This window comes from Microtus pennsylvanicus, chromosome 6, assembly GCF_037038515.1.
Source record: "Microtus pennsylvanicus isolate mMicPen1 chromosome 6, mMicPen1.hap1, whole genome shotgun sequence".
Classification (NCBI taxonomy): domain Eukaryota; kingdom Metazoa; phylum Chordata; class Mammalia; order Rodentia; family Cricetidae; genus Microtus; species Microtus pennsylvanicus.
Window position 1 is genome coordinate 3,055,327 of NC_134584.1, and position 15,789 is coordinate 3,071,115.

Here is a 15,789-nt window from a genome sequence, read left to right on the forward strand (position 1 = left end):
ATTTTTAATCAAACTTTAGAGCACATGATTGAAGCTGGGTGTGTGTCATCACTAGAATGTCAAGTGGAAAAAGCTATTATTTTCTTATCTTGGTATTTTGTTAAAATGGCTATGACTGTGGAAAAAGTTGGCTTTGGACTTTGTTGTTTTCTAGATTGCAATAACATTGTTTTGATTTAAGTGTCTTATGGACACAAGCTAGAAATTTCAAATGCAAAAGTCCTTGGATTCTGACAAACTTAAAAGTTGTCCTGAGGTTGATATTGTGGTTCTTTTATTTAAGGTTATTGGGCAGTAGTTGTAGCTGGAAGGAGATAAAACTTGCGATTTCTTTACTGGTTTGACATCAGAGGAGATAAGAGCTGTTGGTCCTTGAATGGCTGCTGTTGTTGAAATAACTGGCTTTTAATGTGGCTTCAGAAAGTGGTCATGGAGTTTTGGAACTGCTTTAACATTCTTGAGGGTAAAATAAAGCCAGCCGTCCATTGGCTGTGATTTTTTTTTTTGTTGTTGTTGTTATTGTTATTAGGCTACACAGAATATGTACTCAAAGTCAACTGTAATGGTCCCTCCCATTTCCTTTTTCTTTCTTTGCACCGATTCTCCTTGTTTTGTGCAAAGCATGAGTTCTATAATATTTCAGGACAGGACTAGGAGGGTGAGGCTATAAATAAACTTTGAGCATTTGGCCTTCAACCACTGCACAACTCCATTAATAATACATTCTTAAGATGTTCATTTTATTTGTGAAATAATTTTGTTTTCCATTTGAATCTTTCTGTATTTATTCAAAAAATCCCAGTTCTAATTCCTTTGAACAAAGGAGTTGTTAGTAGGGAGGACCTGTCGAGGCCGATAATGGGTTATATTTACCCTTATACTTTAATATCATAATCATCCTTCTAAGGAGTGATTGATTGCTAAGAAATCCTCTCCACCTCCTTTTTTAAACATTGGAAATGGGATTTAGAGGTTGTTTTCTACAAGTTAATGATTTGAGCCATCTTCAAGTTCAGCAGCCATTTGGTGGTTGTCTAGATGGATTCTAACATCTGTTATGGTGGTCATGAATTGGCAATCCAAACCTTGAGGAAAGTCTGCGGAAATTTTGGAAATCTTTGCTATTTTTCCTTTTGCATATAGCGTAGAATCATTGTACTCTCTTTAACTATCTTGTTGCCAGCTGAGCCCCAAATTTGAATTTGTACCCTCTTTATGGGGATTTTAGAAAATGTAAGAATAAGGCCTGATGCCATTCTGATTTATCGATCGTATAGTCAATATTTTTTCCAAACATTGGTGCCTTGTACTGTGTGCAGAATTCAGCTATAGAATTTGTGAGGCCTAGTACAAAAATGATGGTCCTCTTGTTAACATTAGAAGTTTCAGTATGATGCTAAAAATCATCACAGGGCTCTGTTACACAGTTTGCACACACAAAACTGGCCCTGAGGTTGTGTGTCTGTATGCCTTTTGGTTTATGTATAGGCACATTCCTGTATTTGTAGCATGTGAGGTCAGTTCAGTGACGTTGTGGTATATGTGGTGTTTTTCTGACTTCACCATTAAGAGTAAAAATTCTTCCTTCCCCTGAAAGTAAGGCTTGCAGAATTTTTTCCTGTAGATTTGGATTGCCTCTAGTCATGAGTGAGCGTTACAGATAGGGAAAGTGATAATGGAAATCTGTGGAAGTAGTGTGTTTGTGGTGGGAGGAAAACCAAGGACATATTGTTAATGAGTTTTCACCTATTTACTGCACACCTGTAATGCCTAGTTTGGTGGTTTAGAGAATATGGAGTGTTTCTGGGCTTTCTTATAAGGCAGAGGCTCCATACAAGGTTGCTGATGATTGTTCTAAATTCCCATTGTTTTCTTGGCTTTTCTCCCTTGGTTTATGTGTCGTCTGGAAACTGATTTGTAGTTGGTGAGGTAACATACGTGGAGCTCTTAATGGACGCTGAAGGAAAGTCAAGGGTAAGTGTCTGAGAGAATTTCTTCTGTGGATTTACTACATGACAAATGTAACTGTATGGTGGCGTGGACTCGAATGCAATCAGGAAGGCAGTGAGTGCTCATGTTACTGTAGCCATGTTTGATTTTTGCCAACATTTCAGTAGGGTGGGAGGGGGCTTGCAAATGGGAGTCCCGCTTTCCAAATGGCTGGCCAAAGAGCTTTCTGGTATTCTGTTTGGATGCCCAATTTGGATAACTGGGGACCAATAGCAGCATTGTCTCTTTGTTTAACAGGAATTGGCTGTGTGTGAATTATGCATGGAATTTTAGCGGTGGTATAAGTAAAAGTGTGTTCTTGTCTAGAAAATGTTATTCTTGGTTGTTTGCTGATTTGAAAGTTGTGTGAACCAAAGATTCTGAAAAGTAGCCTTTGTGCCAGTAAATTGTAAACCACACATTACAAACCTGAACGTTCAAAATTGGTCTAGTTTAATGAGAATATAAACTACTTTTTGTCGTGCAATAGAATGGCTTAGAATAATCAAAAGGACGAGCTTAGTTTATGGAAAGGATGGATTTAGTAGGAGTATGGGAAGGATTGATTGAGTACAGAGGGAAGCAGATCGAAAGTTTGTGTGCTTTCTTGGAGAACCTGATTTAGGTCTGCTTATAACTTTTAACAGCTTTAGTGTAGTGTTGGTAATAGGAAAAGGAGATTAAGGAGCCCCCAGTTTTTTACAAGGAAGGCTAGGTCATGCACTTCTGTCAGCTTCCCCTTAGAAGGATTAATTTTTTTAAAATCCTGGCTTTTATTACATAAATCATATCTTTAATTTGTTCTTAACTGTCATTGATATTTACTGTTTTGCTTTTTTTTCTTTTTCTCTCCCTTGCTCTTCTGACTGATCTGTGGCCTCTTTCAAAGGGATGTGCGTAAGTATCACCTACTTACACTTACTGGGATTTGAATTCTCCAAGTTGTAGGACTGGTTTTATGTATTTACTTTTGACTCTTTTATAGTGTTGTTGAATTCAAGATGGAAGAGAGCATGAAAAAAGCTGCTGAAGTTTTAAACAAGCATAGTCTGAGTGGAAGACCACTGAAAGTCAAAGAAGTGAGCTCTTTTTTTTTTTTCCTCCCCTTGGTGTTGGTGATGGAACCCAGGGCCTTGTACATACTAAGAAAACAATCTGCCACTGAATTACATTCCCAGCTCAAAAGTAAGGTATAATTGTTTGGTGAAGATAAGAATGGTCCTTGACTAAAATTTATTGAGTAGACCAACCTATTATTTTGGTGTTTTTTTTTAAGTATTTATTTATTTTTCTTTCTTTTTTTTTAAATTTATTTATTTATTAAAGATTTCTGTCTCTTCCCCGCCACCGCCTCCCATTTCCCTCCCCCTCCCCCAATTAAGCCCCCCCCCAAGCCCGAAAAGCAGTCAGGGTTCCCTGTCCTGTGGGAAGTCCAAGGAACCCCCACCTCCATCCAGGTCTACTAAGTTGAGCATCCAAACAGCCTAGGCTCCCACAAAGCCAGTGCGTGCGGTAGGATCAAAAACCCATTGCCATTGTTCTTGAGTTGTCAGTAGTCCTCATTGTCCGCTATGTTCAGAGAGTCCGGTTTTATCCCAGGTTTTTCCAGACCCAGGCCAGCTGGTCTTGGTGAGTTCCCAGTAGAACATCCCCATTGTCTCAGTGTGTGGGTGCACCCCTCGCGGTCCTGAGTTCCTTGCTCATGCTCTCTCTCCTTCTCCTGATTTGGACCTTGAGATTTCAGTCTGGTGCTCCAATGTGGGTCTCTATCTCTGTCTTCTTTCATCGCTTGCTGAAGGTTAATATTCAGGAGAATGCCTGTATGTTTTTCTTTGGGTTCTCCTTATTTAGCTTCTCTAGGATCACTAATTATAGGCTCAATGTCCTTGGTTTATGGCTAGAAACCAAATATGAGTGAGTGCATCCCATGTTCCTCTTTTTGGGTCTGGCTTACCTCACTCAGGATAGTGTTTTCTATCTATTTCCATCCATTTGCATGCAAAATTCAAGAAGTCCTTGTTTTTTACTGCTGAGTAGTACTCTAATATGTGTATATTCCACACTTTCTTCATCCATTCTTCCATTGAAGGGCATCTAGGTTGTTTCCAGGTTCTGGCTATTACAAACAATGCTGCTATGAACATAGTAGAGCATATACTTTTGTTGTATGATAAGGCCTCTCTTGGGTATATTTCCAAGAGTGGTATTGCTGGGTCCAGGGGTAGGTTGATCCTGAATTTCCTGAGAAACCGCCACACTGCTTTCTAAAGTGGTTGCACAAGTTTGCATTCCCACCAGCAATGGATGAGTGTACCCCCTTCTCCACAACCTCTCCAGCAAAGGCTATCATTGGTGTTTTTTATTTTAGCCATTCTAACAGGTGTAAGATGGTATCTTAAAGTTGTCTTGATTTGCATTTCCCTGATCGCTAAGGAAGTTGAGCATGACCTTAAGTGTCTTGGCCGTTTGGACTTCTTCTGTTGAGAGTTCTCGGTTCAGCTCAGTGCCCCATTTTATAATTGGGTTGATTAGCCTTTTACGGTCTAGTTTCTTGAGTTCTTTATATATTTTGGAGATCAGACCTTTGTCAGTTGTGGGGTTGGTGAAGATCTTCTCCCAGTCAGTGGGTTGCCTTTCTGTCTTACTTAGTGACAGTGTCCTTTGCTTTACAGAAGCTTCTCAGTCTCAGGAGGTCCCATTTATTCAAGGAGGCCTTTAATGCCTGTGCTGCTGGGGTTATACCTAGGAAGCAATCTCCTGTACCCATATGTTGTAGGGTACTTCCTACTTTCTCTTCTATCAGGTTCAGTGTTTTCGGACTGATATTGAGGTCTTTAATCCACTTGGACTTGAGTTTTGTGCATGGTGATAGATATGGATCTGTTTTCATTCTTCCACAGATTGACATCCAGTTTTGCCAGCACAATTTGTTGAAGATGCTCTCTTTTTTCCATTGTATACTTTTAGCTCCTTTATCGAAAATCAGGTGTTCATAGGTTTGTGGGTTAAAGTCAGGGTCTTCTATTCGATTCCATTGGTCGACTTCTCTGTTTTTATGCCAATACCAAGCTGTTTTCAATACTGTAGCTCTGTAATAGAGTTTGAAGTCAGGGATGGTAATGCCTCCAGACAATCTTATACAATAAAAGATTGTTTTGGCTATCCTGGGTTTTTTGTTTTTTCAAATAAAGTTGATTATTGTCTTCTCCAGATCTGTGAAGAATTTTGATGGGATTTTGATGGGGATTGCATTGAATCTATAGATTGCTTTTGGTAGAATTGCCATTTTTACTATGTTGATCCTCCCAATCCAAGAGCAAGGGAGGTCCTTCCATTTTTTGGTGTCCTCTTCAATTTCTTTCTTTAAAGACTTAAAGTTCTTGTCAAATAGATCTTTTACTTCCTTGATCAGAGTTACCCCAAGATATTTTATGCTATTTGTGGCTATTGTGAAAGGTGATGCTTCTCTGATTTCCCTCTCTGTTTCCTTATCCTTAGTGTATATTCTTTGTTCTTTTTAAGACAGGCCCTGTAGTCAAGACTGGCCTTGAGCTGATGGCCTTTCCTAACTGCTGGGATAGCAGCCAGTTCTGCAGGAACTTTGTAACAGTGGTTGAGCAAATCCTGAGTAACCTAAATGACCACTCTTCAATCCTTGTTGTCTCAGGAATACATATTCTGTGCCTCTGGTTTTTAGTATTGGAATTGTATAAGAGTCTGAATGCTATTCTTGGCCCATCTTTTGTTTTTGTCATTGATGTTGTTTTTTGAGACAATGTTGCTATAAAGCTTTGGTTGGTCTCAAGCTTGATCCTTCTGTCTCAGCCTCCTAAGTGCAGTGATTGTAGTGATGTGTCACAGTACACCTGCCTCTTTATTTTTGTGTGTTTATATATACCTGTGTGTACACAGTATGCACAGGTGTTAATGCTAGTGGTGTATGTTAGGTGTCTTCTATCACTTTTGACATTAGCTTTTGAGATAGGTGTTCTCACTGAAACTGGGGGCAGTAGACTCCAGAGATTTTCCTGTTCATCATTCCCTTCAGCACTGAGATTACAAGCATGCCCCAGTACCCAGCCTTTATGTGAGGATCTGAACTCAGGTACTAAGGCTTGCTCACTTTGCCCACTGAGTCATTTCTCTCTATCCCTTTTTGAGTTTTGTTTATTTTTATTTTATTTTTGTTACGTGCATTGGTATTTTGCCATGGGTGCTGTGTGAGTGCTGGGAATTGAACCCAGGTCCTCTGGAAGAGCAATCAGTGCTCTTATACACGAGCCATCTCTCCACTCCCCTTTGAATTTTGTAAAATTAATTTATTGCTCATCTCTGTCAAATCCAAACCAAGTTTCTTTTGTTGTTTTTTGTTTGTTTGTTGGTGCCAAAGATTGAACGCAGGGCTTTTTGCATACTAGGCAAGCATTCTGTCACTGAACTGTGTTTCTTGACCTCCAGCACTTTTTTATTTTCTAGGAGAATGTTGTTTTGTTAATATTACTGCCAATATTATTTACCTCCTTGACTCTGTGTGTGTTGGGCGAGGGAGTGATTTTAGGTGTCTGAGAAGATTTCTTTGCTGTGTAGTCCAGGCTAGCTTATAACTCAGAATCATCCTTACCTACCTGAGTGCTGAAATTAAAGGCACTTTAATTTCTTGACCTTTTTCTTTTTGGAAGGAAGACAACTTACTTGGGACTTACAGGAAAGCATGGTAGGGTATAAGTCATTTCTTATGTGTTGCTGCTAAATTGATGAGGCTGGGTTAGGAATTATGGGAAGATAGTTCAGTCATTAGGAGCACTTGCTGCTTTTCCAGAGAGGGTCTTTGTTTGATTCCCAGCACGCCAAGTGCAGATGCTCATAACCACCTGTGTAATTCCAGTTCCAAGGAATCCGATGCCTCTTCTGGCCTCTCTTGGCCTATCCACACACATGTGCCATACACCCCTATAAGGACACAGACATAATAAGATAATCATGCCAGCATCAGATTACCATAATTTGTTTATGTAGCAATACACTGCATTGACTATACTTCAGTGCCAGCACCTGGTGTCCTTGAGGAGTTTTTGGGAAACCTGGGGTTATAGAACTGTTATTTCAAACTTTTTGAAAAATCATTGTTGAGTTTTACACAAATTACACGTAAGACTCACCCATGCCATGGCTGAAGATCTTGTTTCAGTCTAGAATTTTCAACTCAGGTCAGCCAGTTCTTCCATTCCTTTTCATTTTAGTTAAATTGAAGATTGTTTCCCGCTTTTGGTTTTTAGGTTCTTTGTTTCTTATCTGTTGCTCTTCCTAGAATGCTTCTAGTTGCTGTGGTTCATTTCATCTTGTTAATAATTTAAGAAGTACCTTTCAAACAGTCTGTTGGTTGCCACAGTTTATTTTGTTTGCTTGTTTTGTTTTTATTCAGTGTTGAAAATGGAAGTGCCTGGTACATACCTTGCTCTGCGACTACAAAGTGTATCCTCAGGCTTAGAAGAAAGACTGGACTATAACAGAGTCCCATTTGGAGTTTTTTACTTTTTTTTTTCCTGGTTTTCCGAGACAGTGTTTCTCTGTTGTTGGAGCAAGCCCCGGAACTAGACCAGGCTGACCTTGAACTCACAGTGATCCGCCTACCTCTGCCTCCCAAGTGGTGGGATTAAAGGCACACCTTTTTATTTTGAGACAGGATTCACTTAGCTGCCTGGGCTGGCTTTGAATTAGATCTGTAACTCAAGCAGGCCTTGAACTGCTTTAGCAGTTCTGAGTGTTGAGGTTACAGACCTTTACCATTGACACTACTATGTTTACTGAGAGCACTTTTAAATTTTTATTTTTTAAATTATTGATGCTGGGGATTGCCCTTGTGAATATTATGTAAACACTCTTATCGCTGAGCTGCACCCCAGTACTGGTGAAGGCAGCAGTTCCCACTAATCCCTGCAAGTCTACTTCAACCTATTTCTGGCTGTAACACTTTGTGCTTCTTTCAGGATCCTGATGGTGAACATGCAAGGAGAGCAATGCAAAAGGTGATGGCTACGACTGGTGGGATGGGTATGGGACCAGGTGGCCCAGGAATGATTAATATCCCACCCAGTATCCTAAATAATCCTAACATCCCAAATGAGATTATCCATGCATTACAGGCTGGAAGACTTGGAAGCACAGTATTTGTAGCAAATGTAAGTAAATGGGAACAGTCTCTAAAATAGAAAAACAGGGAGGGATGGAAACATTATAAAAGCAGTGTGCATGTAGGGGGGAAAATTAAATTAAAAACAGAAAAATAGACTGATCTTGTCACTTTTAAACAAGTAATTTAAAGTAGGCTTAAGATAGCTTGTTTTTATTTTAAAGAAGACCTTTGTGTTGGGCTTTGTTCTCTTGTGACCACTGCATGTGTGGCTCGGTCCTTCTGGGGACTTGTTTACTGAAGTTTTCAGATGTTTACTAAAGCATTAGCTGGGTTTGTATCCTTATTGGGGTTTATTTACTGTAGTTTTTGGTACAGGACAAGAGTGGACAGAAACAGTATATTCACAACTGTTTTGTCTGAAGTAAATGATGATATCTTTATCTTCTGCAAGGACAGATAAGTTTAGAACAAAGTGGGTTCGGGACTGTTGCTAAGACAAAGTGGGGGTGACTTCTTTTATTCATTCATTCTTTTTATTATTTATTTATTTTTTTTTTTGAGACAGAGTTTCTCTGTAGCTTTGGAGTCTGTCCTGGAGCTTACTTTGTAGATCAGGCTGGCCTCAAACTCAGATCCACCTGCCTCTGCCTCTGCCTCTGCCTCTGCCTCTGCCTCCTGAGTGCTGGGATTAAAGGTGTACACCACCACTGCCCGGCTTCTTTCTTTCATTCATTCATTTCGGTTTTTAGAGACAGGGTTTCTCTGAATAGCCCTGGCTGTTCTGGAACTCGCCCGGTAGATAGACAGGCTGGCACCTGCTTTTGCCTCCTCCTGAGTGCTGGGATTAAAAATGTGTGCCACCCACCTCCTAGATGGTTTTTTTAAGGTATGGTGGGGAAAGCGTTAGTTCAGTAAATGAAGAGAGTGAAGAAGAGAAAAGGTCAAACTCTGCAATCATACTTGAAAAATTCTATTAAAGTTGATTTTCTTGTGAAGTCAGTCAAAGGAAGTCTTGTTAATAAGGTAAAAATGTCTTTTTTTTTTTTCCTCCAAGAGGTTTACCTTGAGATTTTTATCCTCTTCTTTCACCTAGCTGGATTATAAAGTTGGCTGGAAGAAACTGAAGGAAGTATTTAGTATGGCTGGTGTGGTGGTCCGAGCAGACATTCTAGAAGATAAAGATGGAAAAAGTCGTGGAATAGGCACTGTGACTTTTGAACAATCCATTGAAGCTGTGCAAGCTATATGTATCCTTCTGTGGGAGTTAAACTCGTGGGTTACAGTGGCCACAGAACTGTTAGGCATTAATAGTCCTAAGTGTATTATAATAATAAGGTAGAAATGTCTATTTTCTCTGTGAAGTGAATAAATTACAAAATCTGAAAATTTGTGGAGTATAACACAGATGGTTAGAGGGTGTGGTTGCATCATAGGCACCTGCTATGAATGGTGTTTTCTGATGTTTTCAGAGTAGGAGAACTAGGGCCTTTAATATATTTATCATACCCTTATGGACTCTGTCTCTTGTGAGTAGACATGATCTGAAGAAGCCCCTGTCTCCTTGCCTTAAGCTTGCCCTGGGGTTATATCTTTTTAAAATCACATGACTCCAGGAATTAAACTTGGGAGGCCATTCTTGGTCTTACCCAGAAAACATAATACTTCAGAAATGGTAGCACTCTTGGCATTGAACATATAAAAGATTGCTGTAACTACTTACCAGAAAGATTTTGTAGTGTAAGATCATGAATAAAGCTTCGCACCTTAAGAGTTCAAGTTGCTCATAAATTCACTGGGAGGACTGGTAGTTCCGGAATTATTCCCTTTTAATCATTTTATCTTGCATGCTTTAACAGTTGTTAGAAATAGCCTTAATTGTAATACCAGCTATGTTTAATGGCCAGCTTCTGTTTGATAGACCAATGCACGTCAAAATGGTGAGTTACTAGGATGACTTTTTTTGTAATATGTTATAATTCTACTGTGCATCCAGCCCTTAAACTAAACCCTCATGTCATTGTTTAGAAGGCTGCAGAGTTATGAGCACCTTTGCTCATGCACATCATATCTGTAGACTGTTAAATGCTATGTTCAGGAAGATTGTTGAGTATTCTGCTTGAACAAGTGATCAATTACAAAGAATCCTTTGCATATAGCTCCAGTTTTTTTTTTTTCATAAACATGGGGGGAGTTATTTTTTTTTAAAGATTTATTTATTTTGTTTACAGTATTCTGTCTGCATGTGTGCCTGCAGGCCAGAAGAGGGCACCAAATTTCATTACAGGTGGTTGTAAGCCACGATGTGGTTGCTGGGAATTGAACTCAGGGCCTCTGGAAGAACAACCAGTGCTCTTAACCTCTGAGCCATCTCTCCAGCCCCCTATAGCTCCAGTTTTTAAAGTATTACATGCAGTGTTTCGTTAATACATCTGTAGTGACCAAGTATTTGATTCAGACATCCTTTAAAGGTCTATTGGAATTCAGTTTTAGTAAACAATAGACCTGCTATTGCATTGCCAAAGATAATGATTAATAGAAACAGTACTGGGAATGTTGATGGCAGTCTGGGTAGGATTCAGATTCAGGAGTAAGATAAAAGGAGCTATAAATTTTTGTTGTTTCATACAGTTTAATTCTTTGAATAGCTAGTAAATTTATAGTCCTCAGCAGGAAAATAGTTTGAGCCTCACTGTCCCACCCACCCAATAATACAAATGTATTTTTATCCTGCTTATTGGCATGGAAGATTAAAAAAAAAAACAATGCTCCCATATATCTCTTTGTGTTTAATATACTTATTCTGTGCCATAGTTTATTAACTGGTTGTCTAGTTTCTTTAAATTTTTTCTTTTTCCCTAGTGATAGGGATTGACACAGTGCCTTGCACTTGGTGTCATACCTTCTGGGCTACATCTCTAAACTTGACTCTCTACTTTTATTGTTTGTATTTTTCTTTGTTTTTGTGACAATTTCCTGTAATTCAGACTGGCCAGGAACTTGCCCTCTGTCCAAAGCTGATCTCAAATTCCTGATTCTTTCTTCTTAAGCCTCTCAAATCCTAGGATTCCAAATGTGTGGCACAGCAGCTGGTTTCTGGCCGGTTATTGGTAATTGCTTCCATCTTTTGCTGGTGCTGGTACTGCAGTAGATGTTGAGATCTTTTTCTTTTTCCCTTCAGGATGAGAGGGCCTTACCAAAGGGAGATTTTTTCCCTCCTGAACGACCACAGCAACTTCCCCGTAAGTATTAGAGTTATACTAAACAGAAAATGGTTAGTTATGTTTACGCTTGTGGAAGGTTAGCCTGGGGATTCTCTTGATCAGTATGTTAGTCCTGTTACCCACCCCCACCTCACACAGGGTTGTACTATATATAAAGCCCTTGTTAGCCATAAGTCTGTTTGCCTTTGCTTCCCAAGTGTTGGGATTTGTGGTGTGCACTGCCATGCATGTTTTGACCAGTCTCTTCTATAGATTTTCAGGGTAAGACATGAGTAGAGAAATCCACAAGTTTTGGATACTGGCACTGGCTCAGAGGGTAAAGGCATCTGAATCAAAGCCTGATGACTTGAGTTCAATCCCTGGGACCCACATGGTGGAGGAAGAGGACCTACAAGTTGTCCTCTGCCCTCTGCTTGTGCACCAAGACATGCGTGCTCTCTGTCTGTAGTGGTCTGAATGACCCTCACTGGCTTATATATTTGAATGTTTGGTTCCCAGTTAGTAGTCTTGTATGGGAAGGATTAGGCGGTGTGGCCTTTTGGAGGTGGTATGTCACTGACTTTAAGATTTCAGGGGCCCACAACATTCCTAGTTAGCTCTACTTGTAGAGATGTGAACTTTTATTAACTACTTCTCTAGCACCATGTCTTCTCTCTGCTGCCACACTCCTTGCTGTAATTGTCATAGAGTCTTAATCCCCTGGAATCATGAGCCCCCAAATTAAATACTTTCTTGTATAGGTTGTCTTGGTCCCTGTATCTTATTATGGGAATATAAAAAGTAGCTAAGGTATTCTTATATCTCACATACAATTCCGTCTGTCTGTCTGTCTGTCTGTCTATCTATCTATCTATCATCTATCTATCTATCTAATTTATGGGAAGGGCTCTTGGATTACACTGTGGCAAGGCAGGCTGTGCAGATGTAAAGAGCAAAATTAGGCACTTTGAAAGTGTCTTGGGGTGGTTGAGCAAACAAATTACAAAGGTAATGAATGCCAAGTTGCCCTGGATTTTGCTGTACGGTCTAGCAGTTCCCCTTTCAGGTATGTTCCAAGGGTGAAAACTGTTATGTCCACACGAAGAAATGATACATAAATGCTTAGAGTAGCATGACTCAGTAGTCAAAAAGTCAAGCCAGGCTTGATGGTACACACCGTTATGACACTCAGAGTCTGAAGCAAGTGAATAATTAGTTCAAAGCCTGCATAGATATACAACAGGTAGATCCTGTTTCAAAATGGGAGGTGGATATTGGAAGGTGATCCATTAGCTTATGAATAGATAAATAAGTCTGGCAGATTCTATTGATGTAATAGTACTTAGTCAAAAAAGAAAAAGGAAGAAGGAAATGCAGACATGATTCTTAACTGTAGGCAATGCCCAGAACAGGTGTATTTAAAAGGCAGCAAATAGTTCAGTGCTATCAGGGATGAAGGTTTTTTGGGTTAAAAAAAAAAAAAGTCAATGAAATTGCGATGGTTGCTGGCTTGAAAGAGGCCTGTGGCTTTAAGAGGAAATCAGAACTTCAGGTGTATTGTTCAGTGGTCAGGTGCTTGGCTAGGGCTTCAAATTGCCCAGCACCCAAAAAGGATCAGGGAGATGAAGATGGCTTGTCTGTTGAAAGGACCATATTTCTTTAGCACTGCCTACAAACATGTTTGCTGTGACTGTTGATGATTGTTCTAGAGATAATGGAGCACTGGCCCCAGGGAGCCCATTATCCTGGTTCTTCGTCTCTTGACGTGCTTCAAGGGTTGACCTTAGAGCTTTGAGTGCTCTGGAGTAGTAAGCCTTGGTGACTTCTTCCAGCTGTTGCCATGCAATTAAAAAACGTAGTTGTTAGCCAGATTAAATACCTAGAGCCTGTCGTGGATTTTGTTGTTACCTCTATTTTAAAGTGCCAGACTTCAGATACCAGTCTATATTCTTGTGTTCCTGTTTGAGTTTGTGGCACATAGCAGTGAAGATACACTGGGTGTCAGGTTAGTAATTCTTGAAGTAGTGGCACACATCTGTGAGGGGTGAGGGAGAAATGTTAGATCTCTTTAGAAAAAAAAAAATAGGCTGGGGAGGGTCAGATGTTCTACATAGCTTTAATCCCAGTATTCAGAAAACAGAGACTTGTGGATCTTTGTGAGCTTGAGGCCATTACAGGGCAATATAGTGGGCTATATAATTTTTTATATATTTATTTAATGCACTTATTTATTTTCTGTATGTGTGTGCATTTGCGTGGACTTGTAGGTCAGAGGACAAGTTGTAGGTACCAGCTTCTCTATCACATAGGTTCTGGAAGTCAGACTTGGGAGTGAGTGCCTTTACCCCTAAGCCATTTTGCCAGGATGTGATATGACTTGTTGGCTGCCCTTATTGTTTAAGTACATATTACATACTCTGGTCTGACTGTGTGTAAAAAGGTACACCTTCATAAAGAGGTGTATAGGTGTTGAAGTCAAGTTAGACTCTGGGCTTGCTTGATCTAGGGATGAAGCATGGCAGCCAGAACATCGCGGTTATCTTGCGTCTGGGTGGTGGGAGGGGGGGTCACCATACTTTGAAAAAGGGAATCCATACTCCTGACTTTCTCTGCTTCTTCCAGATGGACTTGGTGGTATTGGCATGGGGTTAGGACCTGGAGGGCAGCCGATTGATGCCAACCACCTGAACAAAGGAATTGGAATGGGGAATCTAGGGCCCGCAGGTGAGAATTGTAGTGCACCTGTCCTGGGGATAACTGGGGAAATTCAGTGTATTAAAGTCACTGTTTGGGTAGTGGAATCTGGAGTTTTTCAAAGAGGATAAATGCCATTGGGGCAAAATCTCAGCCTCGTGTTTACAAAAGCAGTGTCTCTTCATCTTAGCCTCGTGATAACTTTTGAGCAGAGATGGGTCATTCAGTAAAAGGAAGCAAGATAGAGAGTTGGTCTCAACCAAGGTCACACTGAGTAACAATGCAGGCTGCTGGCTGCAGGACCACAACTGCCATTGGCACCTTAAGTCTGTCAAGAAGACCATTTTGCCCCTGAGGTTGACATGGCTTTTTCTAGAATTGTGGGCCCTGATAGAGTAAAAGGAGTTTGAAAAACTTCTATGTATGACAAAACTCATGGGTCACAGGAAAAAAAGGCCAATGTCTTTGTTCAGGAAGATGAAGAAAACCTAATGAGTGAAAGCTTAGCTGTGTTCACTTTTAAGTTTGTATGTAATATATATCTATGCTATTAAAGCGTATTTGATTCTTTTGTTGGATCTAGACTTGGGCCATTCTTAGAGTCATTTGAAGTGGTGATGTCAATGCTCCTCTGCCTCATCACCGTCTGTTTAGCATATTCCTGGTCTCATGGCTCTACCCTTCCTAGCACACCCTTTCTGATTGAGAATATGGGAACAAGCTTTTTGTTTTAGAAGCTACATTACTGTTGTTACTATTATTATTATTATTATTTAAATTTTGCTTTTAATGAGGGTTTATTAAACATCTGTTTCTGTTCAATAACATTCTTAAAAGTGAATGCTTACGTATTTTGTGCTTGATCATTATATATATATATATATTTTTGTTTTTTCGAGACAGGGTTTCTCTGTGGCTTTGGAGCCTGTCCTGGAACCAGCTCTGTAGACCAGGCTGGTCTCGAACTCACATAGATCCGCCTGCCTCTGCCTCCCGAGTGCTGGGATTAAAGGCGTGCGCCACCATCGCCCGGCTTGATCATTATATTTTATATTTAATGGTGTCCGGCTTGGTCACTTAATAAGACTACATGGACTGTAATTTTAAGCCACGTTTAAACTTAGTCTGTTTAAAGTTTTTTTCTTGAAATAATGATACTTACAGTTGAAGTGGTGGCCACCCACCTTTAATGAAATATAGTAACATCAGAGAGTTTTGTATTCATTTACTGGTTTGGTATTTTATGCTTTTAAAGCTTAAATATTACTATTTTGACATAAATTTTGTTTGCATTGACTTTCTCTTTTAAAGGAATGGGAATGGAAGGCATAGGATTTGGAATAAATAAAATTGGAGGTAAGATTTAAAATGAAATACATGTATAATTATTTTTACTTTGTTTTCCTCTCATTTTCCTGCCTTCGAAGCTCTGCATGTCATTCTTCCTTTGGGTTTTAGAAGTTTGAGTCTAGGAATTATTTGTTTTATTTGTCCATTATTCATTCCAAAGGGTGTTGGCTTTGGTTCTAGCTTTCTTACTAGCTAGCTCTGTGACCTTGGGCAAATGGTTCCATCTCTGAACTTCTTTTTGCTTATTCACTGAGGGGTTGGATCAAGCCACCTTTTAAAAAAAGGAACCAACTCCCCCCCCCACCCGAAAGCTCTAAAAGTTTGGTAAGCTCTTGGCATAAATGCCAAAAATGAACCATAAAAACCCTTTTCCTTGCCTAATAAATGTGAGTAGGCTTATTGGGATGACATTAAATAACTTCT

At 39.8% G+C, this 15,789-nt stretch overlaps 1 protein-coding gene across 4 annotated transcripts in view; it reads left to right on the top strand.

Annotated features, from left to right (window-relative positions):
* Hnrnpm (heterogeneous nuclear ribonucleoprotein M) overlaps nt 1–15,789 on the top strand; it is a 46,937-nt gene that overhangs the window by 14,668 nt on the left and 16,480 nt on the right. For 2 of the 4 annotated variants that reach the window (XM_075975654.1, XM_075975653.1), the window contains exons 1-7: nt 2,955–3,068; nt 7,977–8,168; nt 9,216–9,369; nt 10,010–10,059; nt 11,301–11,361; nt 13,945–14,046; nt 15,328–15,372. In XM_075975654.1, the coding sequence (XP_075831769.1) occupies nt 2,991–3,068; nt 7,977–8,168; nt 9,216–9,369; nt 10,010–10,059; nt 11,301–11,361; nt 13,945–14,046; nt 15,328–15,372 (682 nt within the window). In that variant the 5' untranslated portion in view covers nt 2,955–2,990. Of the gene's footprint in view, nt 1–1,921; nt 1,975–2,878; nt 2,887–2,954; nt 3,069–7,976; nt 8,169–9,215; nt 9,370–10,009; nt 10,060–11,300; nt 11,362–13,944; nt 14,047–15,327; nt 15,373–15,789 lie in introns of those variants that run through there. The other 2 variants (XM_075975656.1, XM_075975655.1) reach the window with 2 other exon arrangements.